Below are 23,247 nucleotides of genomic sequence, written 5' to 3' on the forward strand. Positions count from 1 at the left end.
TTTATCTTCTTAAGTTTTCTCCATAGGAGATGGAACTTCTAATACCCAATATTTAATAATTAGAAAAAAGTAAAGTTGTATTTGCTTTTATTTTTCAGAGTAGAATCTAAAAACTGCATTTTCATAGTTGAGGCATTACTGTTTCAGGCCAGAGGGCTGGAGCACATTCCTAGCATAGAGAATATATATAGAGCACTTCCCTGGCACTGCTGAATACAATCCTGGTGGTGCTAAGCACTGCTAGGGAGGCCCTATAAGTACATACGTGCGCGACACACACACACACACACAGAGCCCTTAGCACACCTGGTACGCTCACCTTTACTGTATGTTTGTTTTCTGCTTAAGTAGGAGAATGACAGAGATTTTTTTTTAAAAAATTATTATGTTTTGCCTTTTTGGGTCACACCCGACGATGCTCAAGGGTTACTCCTGGCTCTTCTGTACTCAGGAACTACTCCTGGAAGTGCTCGGGGGACTATGGGATGTTGGGGATCAAACTCTTGTCAGGTGTGTACAAGGCACACCTGCTTTACCTGCTGTACTATAACTTTACCTGCTATACTATCACTCCAGCCCCAGACATTAAATTATTTTAAAACTGGTAATTCACAGAGGGTTGGAATTGACAGATACAAGTTGTTCCCAAGACAAGTGCTTTATCCCTGTACTCTCTCTGTCCCCAAATAACAGTTTTGAAAACCTTAAGTCATGAAAAAAAAAGAACTGAGTTGAATTTTTGCTTACTCAAAAATAAAATCTTACTGGGCCTGAATGGTAGTTGAGTAGGAAGATGGGCGCTTGCCTTGCATGCAGCCCACGTGAGTTCAAGCCCTGGTATCCCAAGTCCTGTATGGAATAAGCCCTGAGAATAGCCAGATGTGGTGCACACGCACACACACACACACACAATCTCAACCTTCAATTTTCAGTAATCTACTTAAATTTCATGCTCTGAGCCACTTTACTTCCATGTGTAATAGTAAGTAATGAGCTATTACAATTAGAGTCCATGTCATTCTAGAAAGTTTGGGAATATACAATTATACAACTCTTAAGGGCACAAGATTTTTTTTCTATTTTAAAAAATTTAGTAACTGAGTTACAAAGTTATTCATGATGGGTTTTAGGTATATCATCACCAGTCTCTTCACTAGTGTCTATTTCCCTCTATGAATGTCCCTCGTTTCTCTCCCACTCCCCACCTTGCCTTTATAGCAGGCACTTTTTCCTTTTAGGCACTATGGTTTACAATACTGTTACTGATAGGGTATCATGAATATCACTTTACCTCTCTTCAGCATCCAGTTCTTGTCCAGAGTGACAACTGCCCTCTCTAATTTTACTGGTACCTTTCCTGACCTATTCCCCTTCCCCCAGTATTGGCAAGATTCCTGCTAAGGATCTTTTCTCCCACCCTCCCTCCCTCCCTCCCTCCCTCCCTCCCTCCCTCCCTCCCTCCCTCCCTCCCTCCCTCCCTCCCTTCCTTCCTCTCTTTCTCTCTTCCTTTTTCTTTTCTTTTCTTTCCTTTTCTGTTCTCTTCTTTTCTCTTCTCTCTTTGGGTCACACACCAGGTGACGATGCTCAGGGGTTACTCCTGTCTCTTGCACTCAAGAATTAGAACTGGCAGTGGTTAGGGAACCATATGAAATGCCAGGGATCGAACCTGGGTCAGCCACATGCAAGGCAAACACCCCACCTGTTAGACTATCACTCTGGCCCCTGCTCTTTGTTTCTGTTGTCTTTGGGCATTAGTTATTCTTCTAATGTGTTTCAACATTCTGGAGAGTTCTGCCCATGTTTTCTTCTGTATACATTATGGATTCAGCTCTGTTATTGAGGTCTAATTCATTTTGATTTGCCTTCTGTGCATAATATTAGAAAGAGGTCTAAGTTTATTTTGTGGCTGACCAGCTTTCCCAGCACCACTGGTTGAAGAGGCCTACTCCACTTCGTATATTTTGCTATTTTATCGAAGACTGACTGACCATATACCTGAGGCTCTGTTTTTGGACTTTCAGATCCATTCTATTGATCTGAGGATCTCTCTTCATTCCAGTACCAAGTGGTTTTAAATACTGCTGCTTTGTAGTACAGTTTGAAGTTGGGGAAAGTAATGTTTCCCCTCTTCTTTTTCCCAAGAACTGCTTTGGCTATGGATTTGGGGTTGGGTTATTTTTCCACTTGAATTTCAAGAATTGTCTGATTTATTCTCAAGAAAAATGTTGTGGGTATCTTATAAGTGTTGCTGGTGGAGATCCCGTGGTGACTTACCGTGAATTGGGGAGGAGAAGTCCCAAGAAGGGAATCGACCACTTGACCCTCTCCCCACCTCTGTCACCCCAGAAACACCTGGGAGATTTATGACTGATAAAGTCTGTGGTGATCCTCTACACGGCATGGACTTCATGTTCCACCAACCCTACTATGCAACTGTCGAGTTGCACCTGACATCCTCTTGGGAATGGCATGGGAGTTGATCCCTATGACCTAGTTTCTCAGGGAGCCATGGACTCAGGCTGGAGTGAGAAATTGCTCTTTGCAGAAAAGGAAAGTCAGTCCTAGACCTTACCCAGGCCTTTTGAATTCGTCACCTTTCCCTGGCAGAAAAGAATTTCAAGAGGAGACGAACAGTTGAAGTGTACGTTTATTGAGTAATATAGGGAGTTAAGGAGAAAGGTGAGGTAAGATAATGTGCTCAAGAGAGAACATGAGCTTCTTCAGAGTGGAGAAAGCCCGAAGTACATATCTCCAGAACCCAGAAGTACACATCACAAGAGGGCATGTGCAGGTGGCATGTGTGTGGGTAACACATGGGCACAGGCAGCATACGTGTGCACTTCCTTTGTTCAAATTAGCTTTTTTTTTTTTCCTTTTTGTGTCACACCTGGTGTTGCACAGGGGTTACTCTTGGCTCATACACTCAGGAATTACTCCTGGCGGTGCTCAGGGGACCATATGGGTTGCTGGGAGTCGAACCCGGGTTGGCCGTGTGCAAGGCAAATGCCCTACCCGCTGTGCTATTGCTCCAGCCCCCAAATTAGCTTTTTATATGCTTCTCTCAAGCTGTTTCTCTACCCCAATCTCAGGCCATTGCTAGGATGGTTGCCAAGGGAGTTTGGGACTATTAATGGTCTTCTTTTGATATTCTTCACCTGATCTTCATTGCAGTGCCTGAGCCTCTCCCAGGGGGTCCAGCCACCTCTTCCCTCAGAAATCCTGCTGCACTTGGTCTGGAATTTTGTATCTCAATGGCTTTTTGGGCTCCTGAGATAGGTCCTTTGTGTCAAAGGCCTCCATGCCTTCCAGCTGTCCATGCTTCGGACTCCAGAACACACATTACCATGACCACGATCTTCCTGCCTGCAACATAGGGTCTGCATTGTATCACTATCGTGTGTTACGGAATATTGCCATTTTCACTATGCTCTCCTCCCAATCCATGAGCAGGAGATGTGATTCTATTTCTCCTGTCCTTTCTTATTTCTTGAAGTAGTGTTTTGTAGTTATTTTAGGGACAGCACTGCTCTTGCCTCTCAACTCAGGTATCACTCCTGGCAGGCTTAGGGCACCATATAAGATGCTGGGAATCAAATCCAGTCAGGAGCATGCAAGGCAAACACTGTACCTGCTATGCTATAGGCTTAGGACCCAGTGTTTTATAGTTTTGATATAGGTCTTTAATCAATTTTTAGTTGATTCCTAGGTAGTTGGCATTTTTTATTGTTGTGGTTTGTTTAGTTGTTTTTTTTGGGGGGGCATATCTGCAATTCTCAGGGGTTACTCCTGACTCCACATTCCTGGGGATGTTTTGGGGACCATATGAGATATTGGGGATTAAACCCAGGTTTACTGCTTGCAAGGCAAGTGCCCTACCTGCTATATGCTCTGGCCCCACAGTACTTAATTTTCTGAGGCACAGTTGTGAATGAGCTTGTGTTTTTTTAAAATCTCTCTTCGATTTCATTATTTGTATTTAGGAAAGCCTTGGACTTTTACATGATGATTTTGCAGCCTGCCATATTATTACTATACAAGTATATTTTTTCTAGGAGTTTTTGTGTAGAGTCTTTAGCGTTTTCTAAATATAGAATCACATCATCCAAAAATAGTGAAAGCTTGACTCTCTTTCCTATCTGAATGCCCTTAATGTATTTTTCTTTACTGGTGCCCACCGAGCAAATCAATGAGCAATAGGATGAGAGTGATACAGTGATACAGAATTGCTATAGCAGGTACTTCCAATACTGTATTGAATAGAAGTGGTAAGCGTATACAACCTTGGCTTGGGCCAGATTTTAGGGGGAAGGCATTTCATTTTTCTCCACTAAGTATAATGTTTGTTCTGTTAAATTGTTGAGGAAAGTTCCTTCAGTTCCCTCCTTGTTTTGAGAATGAACAGGTGCAGGATCTTGTCAAATGCATCTACTTCTATGATCTTACAATTTTCTTTTCTTTTTTTTTTTTTTTTTTGCTTTTTCGGTCACACCTGGCGATGCACAGGGGTTACTCCTGGCTCTGCACTCAGGAATTACTGGGATTCAAACCCGGGTTGGCCACATGCAAGGCAAACGCCCTACCTGCTGTGCTATCGCTCCAGCCCAACAATTTTCTTTTGTTGTTGTTTTTTGAATTGATGTGGTGTTAATTGAACTGTGTATTTTAAACCATCCTTGCATCCCTAGGATGAATCCACTTGGATAATGGTGTATGATCTTTTTGGTGAGTTGTTGGATTCAGATTGCTAGTATTTTGTTGAGGATCTTTGCATCTATGTTTGTCAGGGATATCAGTCTATAATTATCCTTTTTTTGTGTGTGTTCTCTCTCTGCTTTTCTATCAGGGTAATGTTTGCTTCATAGGAACTGTTTGGGACAGTTTCTGTTTCTTTGATTTCCTGAAAGAATCTTAGAATCATTTGCAATAGTTCTTCTTTAAAAGTTTGAAAGAGATCACTAGGGAATCCATCTGGGCCTGGGTTTCTGTTTTGGGGCAGACTTTTGATTACCATTTTGATTCCCCCCATAGTGATAGGTTTATTCAGGTGTTCCATATCTTCTTGGTTCATCCCTGGGAGGTTATAGACATCTACAAATATATTCATTTCTTCTAGGTTCTATTATTTCATGGCATAAAGATTTTCAAAGTAACCCCTGGTCATTCTTTGATTCCTTTGATATCTGTTGGAACCATACCTGGTGGACTCAGGGATTACTCCTGACTCTGCATTCAGGAATTGCTCCTGGTGGTGCTTGAGAGACCTTATAGCATGCCAGGAATTGAACCCAAGTCAACAGTGCATAAAGCAAGTGCCCTGCCTGCTGTAGTATTGTTCTGGCCCTCTCCCCCTTTCATTTCTGATTTGGTTAATTAGGGTTCTCTCTGTTTCTCTCTAGAACCCCGATGATTGTGTGTCATTCCTCTTATATTGTTCTCCTTGAATTCACCGCACAGTTCTCTTGTCTGCTGTTCATTTATTTTGAAGCTTTTTTTCCATCTTTTAGTGTTGTTTTCTTTTTTTTCTTTTTGAGTCACACTTGGTGGTGCACAGGGGTCACTCCTGGCTCTGCACTCAGTAACTACCCCTGGCGGTGCTCAGGGGACCATATGGGATGCTGGGAATTGAACCTGGGTCGGGCACGTGCAAGGCAAAGGCTGCTGTGCTATCACTCCAGCCCCTAGTGTTGTTTTTTTCATTTCACCTTATAGCTCACTAATCTATCGTTAGTTACTGTTACTCTGCTGGTTATACCGCCTTCCAGTGTGTTTTTCATTTTACCTACCAAAATGCTTTAATTCTGTCATTTCTTTTTTTTTTTTTTTTTTGCTTTTTGGGTCACACCCAGCGATGCTCAAGGGTTACTCCTGGCTTTGCACTCAGGAATTACTCCTGGCAGTGCTTGGGGGACCATATGGGATGCCGGGGATCGAACCCGGGTCGGCCGCGTGCAAGGCAAACGCCCTGCCCGCTGTGCTATTGCTCCGGCCCCTAATTCTGTCATTTTTTCCTTCCTTCCTTCCTTCCTTCCTTCCTTCCTTCCTTCCTTCCTTCCTTCCTTCCTTCCTTTCCTTTCCTTTCCTTTCCTTTCTTTTCTTTTCTTTTCTTTTCTTTTCTTTTCTTTTCTTTTCTTTTCTTTTCTTTTCTTTTCTTTTCTTCCCTTTTTTGCATTTTTGGGTCATACCCAGAGATGCTCAGGGGTTACTCCTGGCTTTGCATTCAGGAACTTCCCCTGGCAGTGCTCGGGGGACCATATGGAATGCTGGGAATTGAACCCAGGTCGTCCGAGTGCAAGGAAAACACCCTACCTGCTGTGCTATCGCTCCAGTCCCTAATTCTGTCATTTCTGCTTGTGTTTTTCTCGTTTCTGCTTCTTACCCTTTTGTGTTTTATTGGCTGTTTATTCCGTTATTTCTTCGAGCTTCTTGAACATTCTTAGCATTTCCTCTCCGGTGTCCTTATCTTGACAGTTTATGCAGCTGGTTGTTGCTTGAGTCTTCAGGTCTACCATCTTCACTAAGTGTGGTGGGGTTCTTTGTTGCTTTTTGTTTGTGACTTTTGTATTCTGGTGGAGTTTTTAGTTGGTTGTTTTATGAAAAGCTGATTATGAAATATGAAAATGAGAAGTATCTGACTTGGGGTGAAATGGCAATTTCAGCTTTTTTGCTAGGTTCAAAGATGCTGAGTTCCCAGGACCAGGGGTGGGGCTGAACGAGGGCCTCCCAGGACCTAGCTTGTCAGTAGGTAGGCTGTGCAGGTGTTCTGCTTGAACAAGATGCTTCTTTGATGATTTCAGACTAGATACTGTGATCTTTGGGTAAGAGATAGGAAAGGGCAGAGAGTCTTGAGACTACTTGAACTCTGACTCTCTTATTTGGGGTTTTGGGTTTTGGGGTTTATTTTGCTTTTGCTTAGGGGCCACACTTTATTTTTAAATTGTTGTTTTTGAGCAATACCGAAGGGTTACTCGTGGCTATGCACTGAGGAATTACTCCTGTCCGTGCTTGGGAGACCATTGGGATGCTGGGGATCGAACCCAGTTTGGTCACGTGCAAAGGAAATGCCCTACCTGCTGTATTATCTCTCTAGCCTTTCTATTTTTTCCTGTGCTGCTCTGGGGCTCTGTCCAACTCTATGCTCCAGGGACAATGTTTATGGTGCTCAGATGACCCCTGAGCATACCACATTGAAAGCATGTGCTCAGCAAACTATATGTGACTAAAACTCTTTTGAGGTGGGGTGGAAGGACTTTCATGTAATACTAAGGAACTCTGTGGGCCACTCCCTGCCTACTGGGTTGGAAGGTTCAAGGCTAGAGCCCAGTTGATTATTTATGGCTCAGGCCCTGAGTGCCAGTGGCCAACAGGGCCATTCTGGCACTGCTTGGGAACCTCCAGGGTTATACCTGGGGGTGCTATTGGGGTTAAGGAGAAAGGTGGTGCTGGGAATTGTATTTGGGGCCTTGCCCTTGCAAGATATTTTTCCCTGACCCGTGAGCTATCTTCCTGGTCCACATTGATGTCCTCATTCTGTATATTGATTCTGTGTCAGAATTTTAAAAATTGTTCTTGCATTGGAAACACAAGATTAGATGTGTTTAGATTAGTAATTTATGCCATAGATTTCTGTTATGGTTTCACATTATATTGAAGTGAAGTAAAAGACTGAATTAAAATGAGCCTTGTGGTACCAAAGAGATGTACTGTGAGTAGGCCTCGTACCTTGCATGAAATTGACCTGGGCTCAATCCATGGTGCCACATATGGTCTCTTGAACCCTGCCAAGAGTGAGCCAGGAATAAATGTTGTGCACTACCCAGTATGGTCCCCAGACCAAAAACAAATGACCAGTGTGGGACTATAGAGATATCATAGCAGGTAAGGCCTTTGCCTTACACACAGCTGATCTGGGTTTGATAACTGGCACTATATGTCATCTCCTGGGGGGATATCGGAGCACAGAGCCCGTAGTAAGCTCTAAGAACTTCTGGGCACAACCCTGATCACACCCTTGCCCTGCCCAATATCCTTGTTTAGGCTTCTGAGAAAGGGTCTGTTGGTGCTCATAGGATTATACAGTGCCAGGGATTGAATGTAAGTCAGACATGGAGAGACCATTGAAATATCTCCCTAACTCAATTCAGCTTTTCTTAAAAGTATTTATTAATTATGTTTTGGAGTTATACTGTTTGAAGTTTTATTTTAGGAGTTATTATTATTTATATGTACTAGATTGTTAAACTTGAGGGTTTTTGTTGTTGTTGTTGTTGTTGTTGTTGTTTTTATTTTTTTTTTTTGGTGGGCACGGAGAATGGCAGCTCACTAGTAGTGCTCAAAAGGCTCAGGTACCTCTCCTGGTGATTTATTCAACTGGGCCAGTGGTTTCAATGCTTGGACCACAGAAGTGGGGCTCTTTGGGCCCTGCGGTGCAGGAGACCATCACGGCTATATCCAGCAATGCTTGGGAGGCTATGTGGTACCAGCAATTGAACTGGGTTTGTGTATATGCTTTGACTGCACCCTGACATACTGTGTTCCTAGCCCTAAATTTGGGTTCTTTGTGGTGGGTGGGCATTGGGGATTAGGCCACACCTGCAGTGTTCAGGAGCTGTTTCTGGGTCTGCGCTTAGAAGTTAACCCTGATGGTACTTTGGGGATCATATGCCCTACTAAGGGTTGGCAGTTTTCAAGGCCAGCACCTTATTTCCTGTATCATCTTTCCAGCTAAGCTTGTGTTCTTACAGAAACAATTTACAGGTTTATTTTATTTTTTTCTGTCTACGTTTTTGCGCAGTCAGTGTGCCAGCCTCTGGCTATCTCCCGCTAACACTTCTATAGTGATCATTAGTAGATCTTAGATATTTACTATGAATAAAATTTGAAGATGTATGAACGTATAGAATATTTGAGGGCATTTGATATCTATCTGTACTTTTTTTTTCTTTCCTTGGAGCCATTTTTCAGGTTCCTACAAACGAGATAATTACGGGGGTTACTGTTTTTATAATTAGTTTAATTCATTTGTTGGTAAGCAGCACTTTTTGGTGAGATTTTTGGAATTCAAAGGAGGGCTAATATGCTACTAGATATGAATTAGAAGTAATAAAAGCATACCTTGCAAATGGTAGAAGTAGTTTGAATAATGTACCTTGATCAACATCTCATACAAAATTTTGGTAAAGCTTATTTTAGGCATACAAATATTTATTGTATTTTCCTGATAAATGTCATATTAGAATTAAATTACATATTCTTTAGTAAAAATATTCAGTTAAGGGATAAAAACATGTTGAAACTCATTTTTGTCTAATTTTTATTATTAAAGGTGCTTCCCAGAATGATGATGGTTCCAGATCCAAGGATGAAACCAGGTAAGAATTCACTCTGTTTACTCATAGTATGCAGAAAGAAATAAGGAAAAATATTTTAGTCAAAACTTAAATTTAGGGGGATGGCTGGAGCAGTAGCACAGCAGGTATGGTGTTTGCCTTGCACAAGCCTGACCCGGGTTTGATTCCCAGCATCCCATATGGTCCCTTGAGCACCACCAGGAGTTAATTCCTGAGTGCATGAGACAAGAGTAACCCCTGTGCATCGCCAAGTGTGACCCAAAAAGCAAAAAGAAAAAAACATTTAAATTTAGAGGCTGGAACAATAATACAGTGTGAAGGGCGTATGCCTTGCATGCAGCTGACATAAGTTCGATTCCCGGGATCCGTATGGCTCCCCTGAACATTGCCAGGTGTGGCAAAACAAAACAAAACCCTTGAAGTTAGGTTCATAGAAGAATAAATGAGGAGCCAGAGCAATTAATAGAGTGGGTCGAGTGTTTGCCTTGCATGAGGCTGACCCAGGTTTGATCTCCAATACCCCATGTGGTCCCCTGAGCTCACCAGAAGTGATTTCTTAGCACCACTGTGTGTGGCCCCCAAACAAAAACAACAAACAAGAAAAAAAAATTAAAAGCTATTCTATAGCTTTGGTTATATGTGGAAGTCATGACTGACTATGGCATCTTCCTTTATTAGAATGAGCAGAAATTTACAACAGGTCTTTTTTAACTGGGATCCAGTACTTTCAATTGCTGTTTTGACTTCATGTCTATTGCCTGAAAAGTTTGTAATATTTTGAGTTGTGTAAACAGATTTAGGAAATTTTAAGAATTTATGATTATCCTGGGAACTGGTAGTAGAACATAAAATTAGAAAGAGATGATCTGAAACAGAAGAGAATCTTAAACAGTAAGTGACATGTCTTAAGTAGTCATAAAGTTTTATTAGATTTCTTGTTTTACCTAAATTGGGAAAGCAGTGGGTTGGAAGAAGTAGATGAACCACTGACATTGTAGGTGGAGAAGAACCAGAAAAGCACTATCACAGAACAGAAGGGAAAATATCCAGAAAATGGGCTGTTAAATTGTCAGATCCTTCAGGGAATGTTGCTGTAATGAGTGGTATCACTTATTCACAATGCTTGTTGAAGTGAATAGGCATCTGGGAGTTTATTGCACTAGGCTGCTTCTGTGATGTATGAAAAATTTCATAATAAAAAGTTAGAAGGGGAGCCAGAGTGATAGGACAGCTCTTACGGCATCTGCCTCCCAATGCGGCTGATCCGGGTTCGGTCCCTGGCACCCCATATGGCCCCTGAGCCCAGGCGGGAGTGATGTCTGATAGTGGTGTGATGAGGTTGAGATCTGAGGTTGGGTAAACCATACATATGGAATTTGATCTTGACTGATTATAAAGGTGGGATCTATGAATAACTTTGTAAATAACAGTACCTCAATAAAAAAATACTTAAAAAAATAAAAATAGGGGGCTGGAGCGATAGCACATCGGGTAAGGCGTTTGCCTTGCATGCGGCCAACCCAGGTTCGATTCCCAGTGTCCCATATGGTCCCCTGAGCACCGCCAGGGGTCATTCCTGAGTGTAGAGCCAGGAATGACCCCTGAGCATTGCCGGGTGTGACCCAAAAAGCAAAAAAAAAAAAAAACAAAACAAAAAAAATAAAAATAAAAATTTAGAAGAAACCCAAGTCATTAAGCTATTTAGTAAAATCAAAGTTGGTAATGCTTTTTGTGGTTTACTTATTAAAGGTCTACCTCGCGGAGTCATTCATGTGTCAGACTCATTGCTTAGCTAACTTTACAGGGTGGAAGGATAGTGATGAATGTCATCTTCTGCCCTGAGAATAATAACTACTTTTAATTTTCATAATGATTAAAAGGTAATAGAAAAGATTTCGTAGTATTATTGTAAATAGACAAATTATATCTCATGCATCTTCTTAAGAAGAGGCAGTCTTGAAAGGGCTTCTCAGTAGTTCTAGGGGCTCTTCCTGACAATTCTTGGCCAACTATGCTGGCATTTTGTTTATTAATTTTTTTCCACGATGATTTGTTACATTTAATATTTGAATACCTATACATCTTATTTTGTATATTTTGTATTTACCACTACCTTATTTTGAATGTTTCCATCCCGAACCCCAAACCCCATCCCCCAAGTAAAACTGAAATAATTTATTTTATATTGCTTGTTTTGAATAATCCGCTAAAAATGATCCAAAAAAAGTTTCCTTAGAGGAAAGTGCATGAAAATTGTTATATTTCACCCTGGAGCCATTAAGCCCTCCTATAAAAGATTACTAACATGTTGTTACATATTGAGTCTTGTGTGCTTTTGTATATATATTTCCGAGATTGGTTGCTTTCTACTTTAAACCCTATCAAATGTAGTGTACTCTTGGTACATCAGTGGTGAACATATGAGATGTCGCATGGCCGCAGATGTGGCCGCATGCTCCAGAAATTCTAAAATTTAAAATAACGGTTATACTTCAGACTCACTCATGGGTGAGACTCGTTAGAGCCTGTGGAGAGCGTCCTTGAGCATGAGGGCAATTGAATTCTGGAAGTTTTTGACTGCCAAGGATCTTTTGGGACAGGGAGGGGAACTCACCCACCTCTCTCCAGTTTGCTCTGGATGATACAGCCTGGTGCAAGGTCTGGAGGCATTTCTGTGGCATGTCATTCTATATTGCTCTCTTCTGAGGGCTTTATTTCTGAGTCTCTGGATTATGGCTATTAATGAGATTATGTGGCGCCAGAGGCATTCATGGGTGTGACTGCCAGGTTACTGGAAACACAGGAAGATGGGGTAGGTTGTCCGTTCCCAACTCTGTTATGCTGGCATTTTAATGCAAGGGCGCTGCGGTGCTGGGGAGTGCCTGGACCACCTTGGTGGTGTTTGGGAGCCTCCAGGGTGTGGTCCCAAGGGTCAAGTCTGTGTTGGCCCTATGGACCTGTACTCGCACTTCTTTTTAGTTTTATGTTTAATGTATTTAAAATTTTTCTTTCTTTAAATTGAATTATTGTTAGTTTAAAACATTCTTGAGTTTCAGGGATATAGCTTAACATTTCTTTATGTATAGGATTCACTTAACACATACCAAAATTGCAGTGCCATTCCCCTTTGAAAATATCCTCCTTCTCATTATCCTCATTTTCTCTTCCCTCCAGTAACCACCATAGCTATCACTCAGAATAGATTTTTGTTTTGTTTTTGGGCTCCCCCAGCAGGGTTCCATGGCTTCTAGGGCCACACCCAGTGTTGCTCATGAGGCCATGTGGTATCAGGGATTGCCAGACATGCACTCCAGCTCTTTAATCTAGTTCTCCATCTACAGGCCTGAGAATAAGTTTTTGAATTCCTGATAATTATCCCCTGGGGCCAGAGTGGTAGTACACTGGGTAGAGCATTGCACTAGGGTTAGAGCCAAGAGTAACCCCTGAGCATCACTGGATGTTACCTAAAAACAGACAAATAAAGTTACCCTAAATCCTGCACCCATCTCCTCCTTGCCACCCTCATCAGTTAATTTTTAAGAAATTGACATAAAGTTTTAGGTTGTTTTATATCTTTTGCTTCTTTTATTTAATTTTTGTTTGGGGGCTATACTCAGTGGTGCTTAGGGATTACTTCTGGCTCTGCACTCAGGAATCACTCCTGGTGGTGCTCAGGGACCAAATGGTGTGCCTGGGATTGATTCCAGGTTGGCCATGTGCAAGGAAAGTACACTCTACCTGTACAATATGCTATACTATTGCTTTGGCATTACCTTTTTGTTCTTATTCAAGACTATGGATATTCTTGTTTATCCACTTTCATGCATATCTGGATGTTTTATACTTCTCAAGAATTCAGTCATGTTTGTTAAGTATGAAAATGATCGATCCCTGGTATTTAAGATTTTTTAATGTTGATTTGCCTTTAATTTTCCAAGTTTTACTTATTCTTGTGATGCCTGGTATTAAACCCACGGCTTCACAGAACAGAGTCTGTATTCTGCCATTAAACTGTATCCCCAGCCCTACGTGTTTCTTCTTGGCTCTTACTCTTTGATTTGTATAGATGTGGTACCAAGAATTGAACTCTGGGTCTTTTTTTTTTTTTTTTTTTTGGGTTTTTGGTTTTTAGGTCACACCCGGCAATGCACAGGGGTTACTCCTGGCTCTGCACTCAGGAATTACCCCTGGTGCTGCTCAGGGGACCATATGGGATGCTGGGAATCGAACCCGGGTCGGCTGCGTGCAAGGCAAACGCCCTACCTGCTGTGCTATCTCTCTAGCCCCTGAACTCTGGGTCTTATACTTGTAAGGCTCTACCATTTGAACCACTTCCTCCCTTGTTTGTATATTCTCTTTCTTTGACAGTGGGAAGACATACCTGATGGTGCTGGGGGTTATTCCCATTTGGGGATTTACTTGGGGAATTATGTAACGCTGGGGATGGAACACAGGATTCCTGAATATATCATATGTTCTTTGAGCAATTTTCTCAGTCCCTGTATATTTCTAATGACCTCAATTTCCTGTTTCTCTAAGATTATCTATTCTGTCCATAAATATTTGAACTTTTCTGTATGTCATATATCTATGTATGATGAAATAAAAGCAGAAGGTACAAAGGAAAATAAGGTCTTAATTAGTAACTAACTGCTTTTTAAAGATAGTATTATGAGTTTACACTGATGTCCTGTATAGTGTGTAGATTTCCATATTGATCTGCAGAGTTTATTTTAGATTTTACTTTTGTGTTCTTTGAAGTAGTTATTTTTCAGTGTGGGTGTGGGGACTTATTGTCTCCTGTGGCCCACAAGATATTCTAGGGGGGCCACAAGTGGAAAATTGCACAAATGAGGGCTCGGGACACAAGACTAGGGTGCTCACTGGTTGGACAGGGGCCTACAGGAAAGAAATGAGATTGGAAGAAAGCCACAGTAGGAATAAAGGTTGAGAAACATTGGTTTAATAGAACTGAATAAATATCAATTTCATTTCAGTGTGGCCTGTGTCTTAAATTTGAGAGTATATTATGCCACCTGAAGGGCTTATTCAAACAAGTTTTTTAAGTTTTCCCAAGACTGCTGAATCTCTGTTCCAGTTTCAGTTCCAGTTATTAGATCTTAGGGTCCAAGTTTTATATTTCTCACTAGCTCTCAGCTGATGCTTCATACAGTTAAAACTGGATCTATACTATGGAAACCCTACAGGTAAACATAGGTGTATTTCTGAGGTTATAGTATACTATTTTGGGAGATCTTTTCAGTTAGGTAGCAAAGTATTTCTTTTTTTTATTTGTTTTTATTTGTTTTGGGCCCACACACAATAGCAATTTTTGTGGGAAAAGGGACATACCTGGCAGTGCTCAGAATTTCCTCCTGACCCTGCTCACTCCTGTTGGGTTCTGGGGACCATTATGGGGTGCCAGGGATCAAACCTAGATTGGCCACATAAGACAAGTGCCCTAGCTGTTGTACTATCTCTCTGGTCCTAAGGTTATTTTATTTTTATATTTTCCAAGACTGGAAGCTTTAGAAACTTTTCTGAAGCTTCTAGAACTATGTTTTTGCTTTTCTGCTGGGTTTTTTTTTTTTTTTTTACTTAAATTCAAAAGGCAATTTTTTCCCTCCTCCCACCCCCACCTTCTAATTCTACCCAGAGTGAATACAAGTGGATCAGATGACCCTGAAGATGCAGGATCTGGTGAAAATAGGAGGGTCAGTGGGAATAATTCTCCATCACTCTCAAATGGCGGTTTTAAGCCCTCTAGGCCTCCAAGACCTTCACGACCACCTCCTCCTACCCCACGTAGACCAGGTATGTAGTCCAACCATACACTAGGGATGTAGCTGTAGTATTGTATTAATGTTCTGTTCCCAGGGCCAGAGCTATAGTACAATGGTGCTTGCCTTGCACAGGGCCATCCAAGGTTAGTCCTCGGCATGCCATGTGGTCCCTAAATGCAGAGCCAGGAGTAAGCCCTGAGCATTGCTAGGTGTGGCCCAAACTAAAAAATAATGTTACAGAGTGAGAGAATACTTGAAAATATTTGTTGACCAAATTGAAGAGCCTTTATCAACTTGCAGGGGCTTCCAAGCCTGAGGGCAAGGGTTTTAGAGCACTGAATAGCCCTAAAACTGAGTCCAGACTAGGTTTTTAAACATTCTTTATGACATCCTGTTTGGCAACATCAATCAACTCTTTACCAGCTAAGCACGCATGTTTTTAGCATAGAAGTGAGATGTTTGTGGTCAGCCTTGAACAGTTAAAAATTTCTACTTGGCAGCCAAAAAAGATATCTCTGCAGGTTGTTTCCAGGGCATCTGGTCCTTGGAGAGCCTCACCCTGCTTCCCAGCTATCTTTTAGCAGCCACCTGTTTTTCTGCTAACTTTCGGTCACCTCATCACAATAATGTAATAATGTTTTGTTTGTGAATTTATCTGCAGATACCTAGAACACCTTTTAGGTTGGATTGGCTTTCTAACTATATTTTTACATTAAAGATTTTATCTAAGCATACTCTTCCTAAAACTGAAATCTTTTTTCCCTAACTAAAATTATCACTTCACTTCAAGATTGGAGTTTTTGAGGCAAGTACAGTATTGAGAATTGCAAATTGAATGTGCATAATAAACAAGATTGTAATTTTATTGCTGAATTTGCAAATGAGAATATAAGCATGACATATAGTCTTGATTGTTTATTCTCGTATATTGTAGCAAATAATTAAATGCCAAATTATATTTACATTTTAAAAGCAACATTATATAAGTGAAAAGACTTTTAGGTATTAATTTTTAAAATGTAAGCATCTTGGAACAAGGGAGATAATAGAGGGGTTAAGAACTTTGCCTTGTACATGATTGACCATATTAATCCCTAGCATTGCATATCTTACCCAAATACAACCAGGAGCGATCCCTGAGCACAGAGCCAGTACTGGATACTGATTATTATGGGTGTATCCCCTAACTCCCCATAAAACATATCTTCAGGTAGCATGTCCATTTGGACAGGGAATATACATAGCTAAGCCTAGTATTAATTGTTGATTAATCATTTTATTTATTTAGATTCAGATTTTTTTTTCCCCAGGGGGTCAGACCTGGCAATGCTCAAGGACTGTTCTCTGTTTTATGCTCAGTGATCACTTTCCACATTGCTCTGAGGACCATGTAGTGCCAGGAATCAAACCTTAATGCAAATCATGTTTCAGCTCTTTGATATATCTTCCCATTACCAACAAGTCATTGTATTAAATTACTTTTTGTTTAATGATATATTGTTCCTAGTTTCCTATAATTTGTCAACAATGTATTGCTAGTCTTTGAACTTAATGTATTATTTTGTAATATTAATGACAGTTTCCAGAAATGGTTTTGTCAGCAAGTATATCTTGAAGTCATAATGAGAACTTAAACAGCTATGGTTTTTTTTTTTTTTAATTTTACTGAATCACTGTGAGATAGTTACAGGCTTTCATGTTTGGGTTACAATCCCACAATGATCAAACACCCATCCCTCCACCACTGCACATTCCCCACCACCAATATCCCGGGTATACCCCCCCTTTCCCATCCTCCCCCTACCTCTATGGCTGACAGTATTCTCCATACTCTCTCTCTACTTTTGGGCATTATAGCTTGTAACACAGACACTGAGAGGTCATCATGTTTGGTCCACTATCTACTTTCAGCATGCATCTCCCATCCCAACTGGTTACTCCAGCCATCATTTTCTTAGTGATCCCTTCTCTATTCCATCAAGCAGTCATATTCTTACAATTAATTGCCAGTCATATCTTCTGTATTATAACTAGCTAAATCAAGAATTGGGCTCTGAAAAATAAAAAGAATTGAGCTCTGGTGGCCAGAGAGATACACAGTTGGTTAGGTGCTTGCCTAACCTACTATAGCAGACACAGATTCCATCCTTGCCAGCATATATGGGATTCCCAAAGCACCCTCGGGTATGATCCCTCAGCAGAGGCCCAGGAATAAGCCTCGTGCATAGCCACATGTGGACGAAAGATCCTTCAAAAATTTTTTGGTTTCTAATCTGCAGAGTTTTATAGGCAAAACAGTGTTAAAGATACACAAAAAAAAAAAAAGTAAGTGAATTTATGATACTAAGGGATACCTGTACTTTCCTTTCCTAAAAGTTTTTCTGAGGACTGGAGCAATGAATAATACAGAAGTTAGGGTGCTTGTCTTACACATAGCTAACCTGAGTTTGTACCCCATAGGGTGGTCTGAGGCCACCGGGAATGAAGCCTGGGCACTGTTGAATGTGACCCAAAAACAAAACAAGTTTTTCCTTTCAAGAAATTAACATCTATGTGTTTTGCTTTATAGCTGAATGAGAAAGTGGGATGGTTGCAACCTAATTGTGAATAATTTTATTAAAAATGTGATGTTTAGCTGTGTCCATTATTTACTTACATCATTTTCATCTGTATTCATATCTTAAAATTTGTATTTGTCTTCTTTCATCCACCCTTCATAGTTCAAATTCTGTCCTGAATTTAGATTTCTGAAAAGCAAGAGATTTTTTTGCTATTTTCCCCAAATCTTTTACAGCATCTGTCAATGGTTCACCATCTGCCACTTCTGAAAGTGATGGATCTAGTACTGGATCTCTGCCACCAACAAACACAACTTCCAGTACATCTGAAGGAGCAGCTTCTGGATTAATAATTCCTCTTACTATATCTGGAGGTTCAGGCCCTAGGCCACTAAATCCTGTTCCTCAAGCTCCCCTCCCACCTGGGTAAGTAACTCTCTTTCGTGTTATTGTCATCGTAGTCTTTGTTGATGCTACAGTGTACCAGGGTGTAAAAAATACAAATGCGCGCACACGGATGTATGATGTGTGTTGTTCGCGGACTCTCAGGCTGGCGTTTTCTCTCTCTCTCTTCCCTCTCATGTTCCGTGCTCTCGAGCCACTGTGTATGGACCGGATCGGGATGGCTCCTACTTTGTGGTCCACTTCTGTGTGTGCCGCTGTTCTCTCTTCTGTCTGTCTCTCTATCTCTGTTCTGTCATCTCTCCTCTGGTCTCTTCTGATCTCTCTTCTTCTGATCTCTCTCTGGAGCCCTTCTGCTTCAGTCTCTAGAGCCCCACTCGCTCTCACTTCTGACTCTGACTCTGAATCTCACTCGCTTTTTGTTCTTTATTTCCCCTGCTTCTGGCTCCAATGATTTTCTTTTGCTCTGTGCTCTGCTCTGTTTCTTCTCCCCACTTCTGTGTCTTTCCTCTTCTTCTGTGTCTTCTCTCTCACTTCTCCCACAGTCTTAGTTTATATAGCAATCACATAGGGTGGTGACACAAAGGTGGGTTGAACATTAACAAATCAACAAAGAGGGGTAAGACCACTCCTCCAGGAGATTAACAAAATCTCATCTAAGGAGATTACTCCAGATTACTAGGAGATCCGCTCAAGGGTGGGATCCAAACAAGGGTGTGTAGCTTTCTTCTTTCCTCAGCTAGTAATCCACTTAAATAGTTGCAGTAAATCTACTTCAAATATTTCTAGCAATGTCATTCTGTATGAGCACAGTAAGAGATACAAACTTAAAGTTTTGTTCTTCCTGAGGACATCTCACTATATTTTCTAGACCACAGTCCTCAGGTCAGGTTAGTCTTCGTAACCCCAGCAGAGTCCTAGTCTCGTCGTTACTTTTGGATCATGACAGCATTTATCTATGACCGTGCTCTCAACTTATAGTTGAGTATTGTGGTGCTTTGGCCTGGCCCATTTCGATGCTACGGTAGCCCACAGCTTGCCCCAGGTCCATTCTGTCCCTCGTCGGGACCCTGCTTTTGGGGTGCTAGGAACTAAGAGCAACTGAGTGAGAAATCAGATGCCCAGGAGTAAATCTTATTGTAGTCAGTCAACTCCCAAGTTACAAGAGTATAATATTAACTGTCTTCCTGTGTCCATATAGAAAGGACATTGCTTTAAGGTAAACTAAGTTCCCAGCGGCAAGGCTAAAAGGACAAACCCAATGTTACCCTACACCAGGGGCTACACACTTGGTTTTCAAAGTTGTGATGCAGGGATCAGTAGTGGTGATGTGGGGTGGTGCTGGGAATCACACATGCAACAGCCTCAGGCATGCAAAGGCAGATATTCTGCCATGGAAATTGGGCTTCATAATACTTGTTCTTTGTTTTTTTAGACTTGTGCATAAACTTAATAATGAAAACAATACTGAATTTTGTTCTTTCTAAAACTATCTTTAAAACTAATCAGATAGTACAGGGGATAAGATACTGCTTTGCATGAAACCAACCCTGGTACAATCTCCAGCAATATGTATAGTCCCCAAGCACCACTAGGAGTGACCCCTGAGCACTGCTAGGTGTGGCTGAAAACCAAAAACAAAACAATGACTATTAAAACTATTGTAACTAACTTATTTGTGGGATTGAGAGTCATACTGAGCCAAAATTTCAATCCATTCCTGCCCCCATTTCTATAGCAAGGTGAAAGAATATGTGTATTTATATTTTGAAGGTCTTTATACCATAGAAACTTAACCAAGACCAAGCAGTAAATTTAGACACTTAATTCAGATTGCTATTTATTTTTAGGGGAAAAAATTGCTACTTCAGGTTAAAAAAGTTTTTTCTATCATAAAGACATTAATTAATATTTTAGGAAACAGAAAATTAGTCATAACCCCATTTTAATTTTTACTGATTTAAAAAAATCATGAATACTCAGTATTTGTGTATGTAGTATATGTCATTCAGACTGATCCAGAGGCTCAAAATGCTAATCAAAATTTGGGCCAGGGAAATGCAGAGACTTCCTTTTGGGAGCAGGTTTTATCCCCAGTAAGTGCTTCATGATCCTCTGAATACCCAGTCAGTCATATTCCCCCAAGCACTGCCAAGTGTGGCCCCGAAACTTAAAAAACAAAAACAATAACGATTATTGACAATTCTCGTGAAGAAAACTGATTGTTAAACAGGTAATAATAATAATATGGGTCAGTAGTTAAGTCATGTACCTCTTAGAAAACTTACAGGGGAAACTAAGAAAGTTTGTACAATGTATTAGCAGTGGAAAATTAGGTTCTTTCAGAAGTAATTGGCTTATCTAGGCTGTGATGGGTATTTTTGTGTTCCTCACTTGAGGATAAACATACTAGGGAGACTAGTATATGCAAATAAATTTTCTTTGGACTCCTTAGAGACACATCTGATTATTATTTTACTCCTTTCTTTGTATTTGTTTTTCATCCACACCCAGAATAGGATGCTCAGAGCTTACTTTTATATCTGTGTTTAGAGATCATTCCTGGTAGACTCAAAGAACCATACGGTGCCAGGATTGAATCCTGGTGAGGCAAATGTCCTACCCCCTGAAATATAATTCTGGCCTTTTAAATCTCTTATTTTATTGTTTCTAGAACCATTTTTAGAACCCAAATAGTTCTTTACTCTTTCAGTTAATGGCTCTGGTTGGTTTGTTTGTCTGTTTGATTTTTTTATTGAGTCACACAGTTAACAAAGTTGTGATTGGGTGTCAGTCATAGAAAGTCCCAACACCCATTTCTTCACCACCGGTGTACATTTCCCAACACCATGGCTCAACTTTCTCTCCTCCCTCCCCTGCCCCTCACCAGTAGCTTGTTTTTTTCCCGTCCCTTCTTTCCTCCCCCTCTTTCCTTCCCTCTTTCCTTCCCCCTTCCCTCATTTCTTCCCTTTCTCCCTACTGAAAAACAAAAACCTCTTACGCCATGAATTCATAGGGAATGGTTCCCAAGAGCTCAGGATCCTTTTCATTGATTTTCACAAAGTGAGTTTCTCTGGATGGAATTGGCTGGTGATTCTGTTGAACCCACGTCCCTTTCTCTTTGATTTCCTTCTTTTTTTATTGTTTCTCTTCACCAGTTTCAGGAAGCTTTCTTGATTCTTAGAGTGCTTAAAATGCTCAACACGAACATTAATTCTCTTGGCAAGAATCTTGCCCTTGTTTGTTTTATGACAATGCCAACAGCATGATGGATCATATTGTAGACTTGCAATTTTGCCATTTTAACATCTGTAGGCCTTTCCTTTTAGAACAGTGCCCATTCCTTTTTTATCTATTATATCTCCTTTCTTGTATATCTAAATATTTGTGGCCAAAGAAACAACTTCATGTTTTCTAAAAATTCTAGAGAAGATACAGAGGTTGCCTCTCCTCTTTCCCTTTATGTTGATTATTTTGGGTTTTTTAGTTTGGGGCCACAGCTAGAGGTGCTCACGGGTTACTCCTGGCTCTGCACTCAGGAATCACTCCTGGCAATGCTCAGGGGACCATATGGGATGTTGGGGATTCAACCCGGGTGGACTGAATGCAAGGCAAATGCCCTACCCACTGTACTATCATTCCAGCCCCGTGTTGGTCATTTTCGAAATTTACTGGAAGATGGTTCTTCAAGCCAAAAGTCTTTACAGACTTTATACAAATAATTATGGCTTTCTTTTCCTCTCAAGTTCTTCCTTATACCCAGATACGGAGATAGAGTTTGTCTCCTAGAAATACAAGTCATTTCTTATAGCAGATACTTCTGTATCCACTACATGCTATCTTCAAAATAGCATTTCTGGATATTTCTGATGTCTTTTGGTATCTTCTTTAATATTGATATGCTTTTAAGCTTCAGTGCTATAATATGGCCATGTAAGAGAAAAGGGGAGGACAGGATTTAAAACACAGGCTACTCATAAAAGTATCATGCTAAATTTCAAAATTTTGTCTTTAAGTTGGGAACAAAGAGTGGACCAGCATGGACGAGTTTACTATGTTGATCATATTGAAAAGAGAACCACGTGGGATAGACCAGAACCTCTACCTCCTGGGTAAGTATCTGAATTATAGAAGCAAATATATATAAAATAAATATAAATGTATGTACACACATATACACATACATTTATATTTATTTTATAAATATAAATGGCCCTCTTCTGATTTTTTTTTCTTCCTTAAAGCCCCCACCCCTGTCCTACCCTAGTTTCATGGACTGTAATTTACATGATTTTTACCTGTGGCCCCATTGGAACATCCTTGTCATATATGGAACACAGGGCATGGGTGGGTTGTATCACCCTGATTGACAAGCATTGCTACAGTTTATTGGAAATCTTGCCTACATTCCTACTTTCCTTTTGTCATTTTGAGTTTTTTGTTTGTTTTTGTTTTTTATTTCCTTTGTGGTATGTGCAAACTACAATGAAGAGTCAGAGAATTGATTGACAATGATGAATGATTTAGGAGGTTAGGGGATGACCATCTGGTGGTGTCCAGGAGTCATGGATACCGAGAATCACATCCAGACTCTGAGTACAAAGCATGAACTCCAGTCCATTAATCTTGATGAAGGATTCTTATCTTCATTTATTTCTAACTTAAGGACTTCATAGGTTTTACTTCTTTTAGGTTTTCTTTTCCTTAACTTTAACCTAGCTCAAATGATAGGGTTTTAGGAATAGTTTATTCACGAGTAATTATTTAACTGGAGTACCATTTATTTCATGTTTGCCTCACAATTATTTGGATTTAATTGGGTTTTTTTCTTTTGACTTAGGTGGGAACGACGGGTTGATAATATGGGTCGTATTTATTATGTTGATCATTTCACAAGAACAACAACTTGGCAGAGGCCAACATTAGAATCTGTCCGGAACTATGAACAGTGGCAGCTCCAACGTAGTCAACTTCAGGGAGCAATGCAGCAGTTTAACCAGAGGTTCATTTATGGGGTGAGTTGCCTGTTGCTTTATAAAACAAATGAGCATATTTAATTTTTCACCTTTCCCTGCATATGAAATGTAAGAAGAAATTATAAATAGGGAGCAATGCAATTGTTGCCATTTATACCTACAGACATTGACTAGAGTATTC

General features: G+C 40.6%; 1 protein-coding gene across 3 annotated transcripts in view; it reads left to right on the forward strand.

The window, feature by feature from the left end:
- The window catches only part of ITCH (itchy E3 ubiquitin protein ligase), a 102,723-nt gene that overhangs the window by 48,232 nt on the left and 31,244 nt on the right, over positions 1-23,247 (forward strand). For 2 of the 3 annotated variants that reach the window (XM_004612555.2, XM_055138453.1), the window contains exons 7-11: positions 9,323-9,368; positions 15,004-15,161; positions 17,925-18,114; positions 22,107-22,202; positions 22,931-23,105. In XM_004612555.2, coding sequence (XP_004612612.1) covers positions 9,323-9,368; positions 15,004-15,161; positions 17,925-18,114; positions 22,107-22,202; positions 22,931-23,105 — 665 coding nt within the window. The remainder of the gene's footprint in view (positions 1-9,322; positions 9,369-15,003; positions 15,162-17,924; positions 18,115-22,106; positions 22,203-22,930; positions 23,106-23,247) is intronic. The other variant, XM_055138455.1, reaches the window with a different exon arrangement.

This window comes from Sorex araneus, chromosome 5, assembly GCF_027595985.1.
Source record: "Sorex araneus isolate mSorAra2 chromosome 5, mSorAra2.pri, whole genome shotgun sequence".
Classification (NCBI taxonomy): domain Eukaryota; kingdom Metazoa; phylum Chordata; class Mammalia; order Eulipotyphla; family Soricidae; genus Sorex; species Sorex araneus.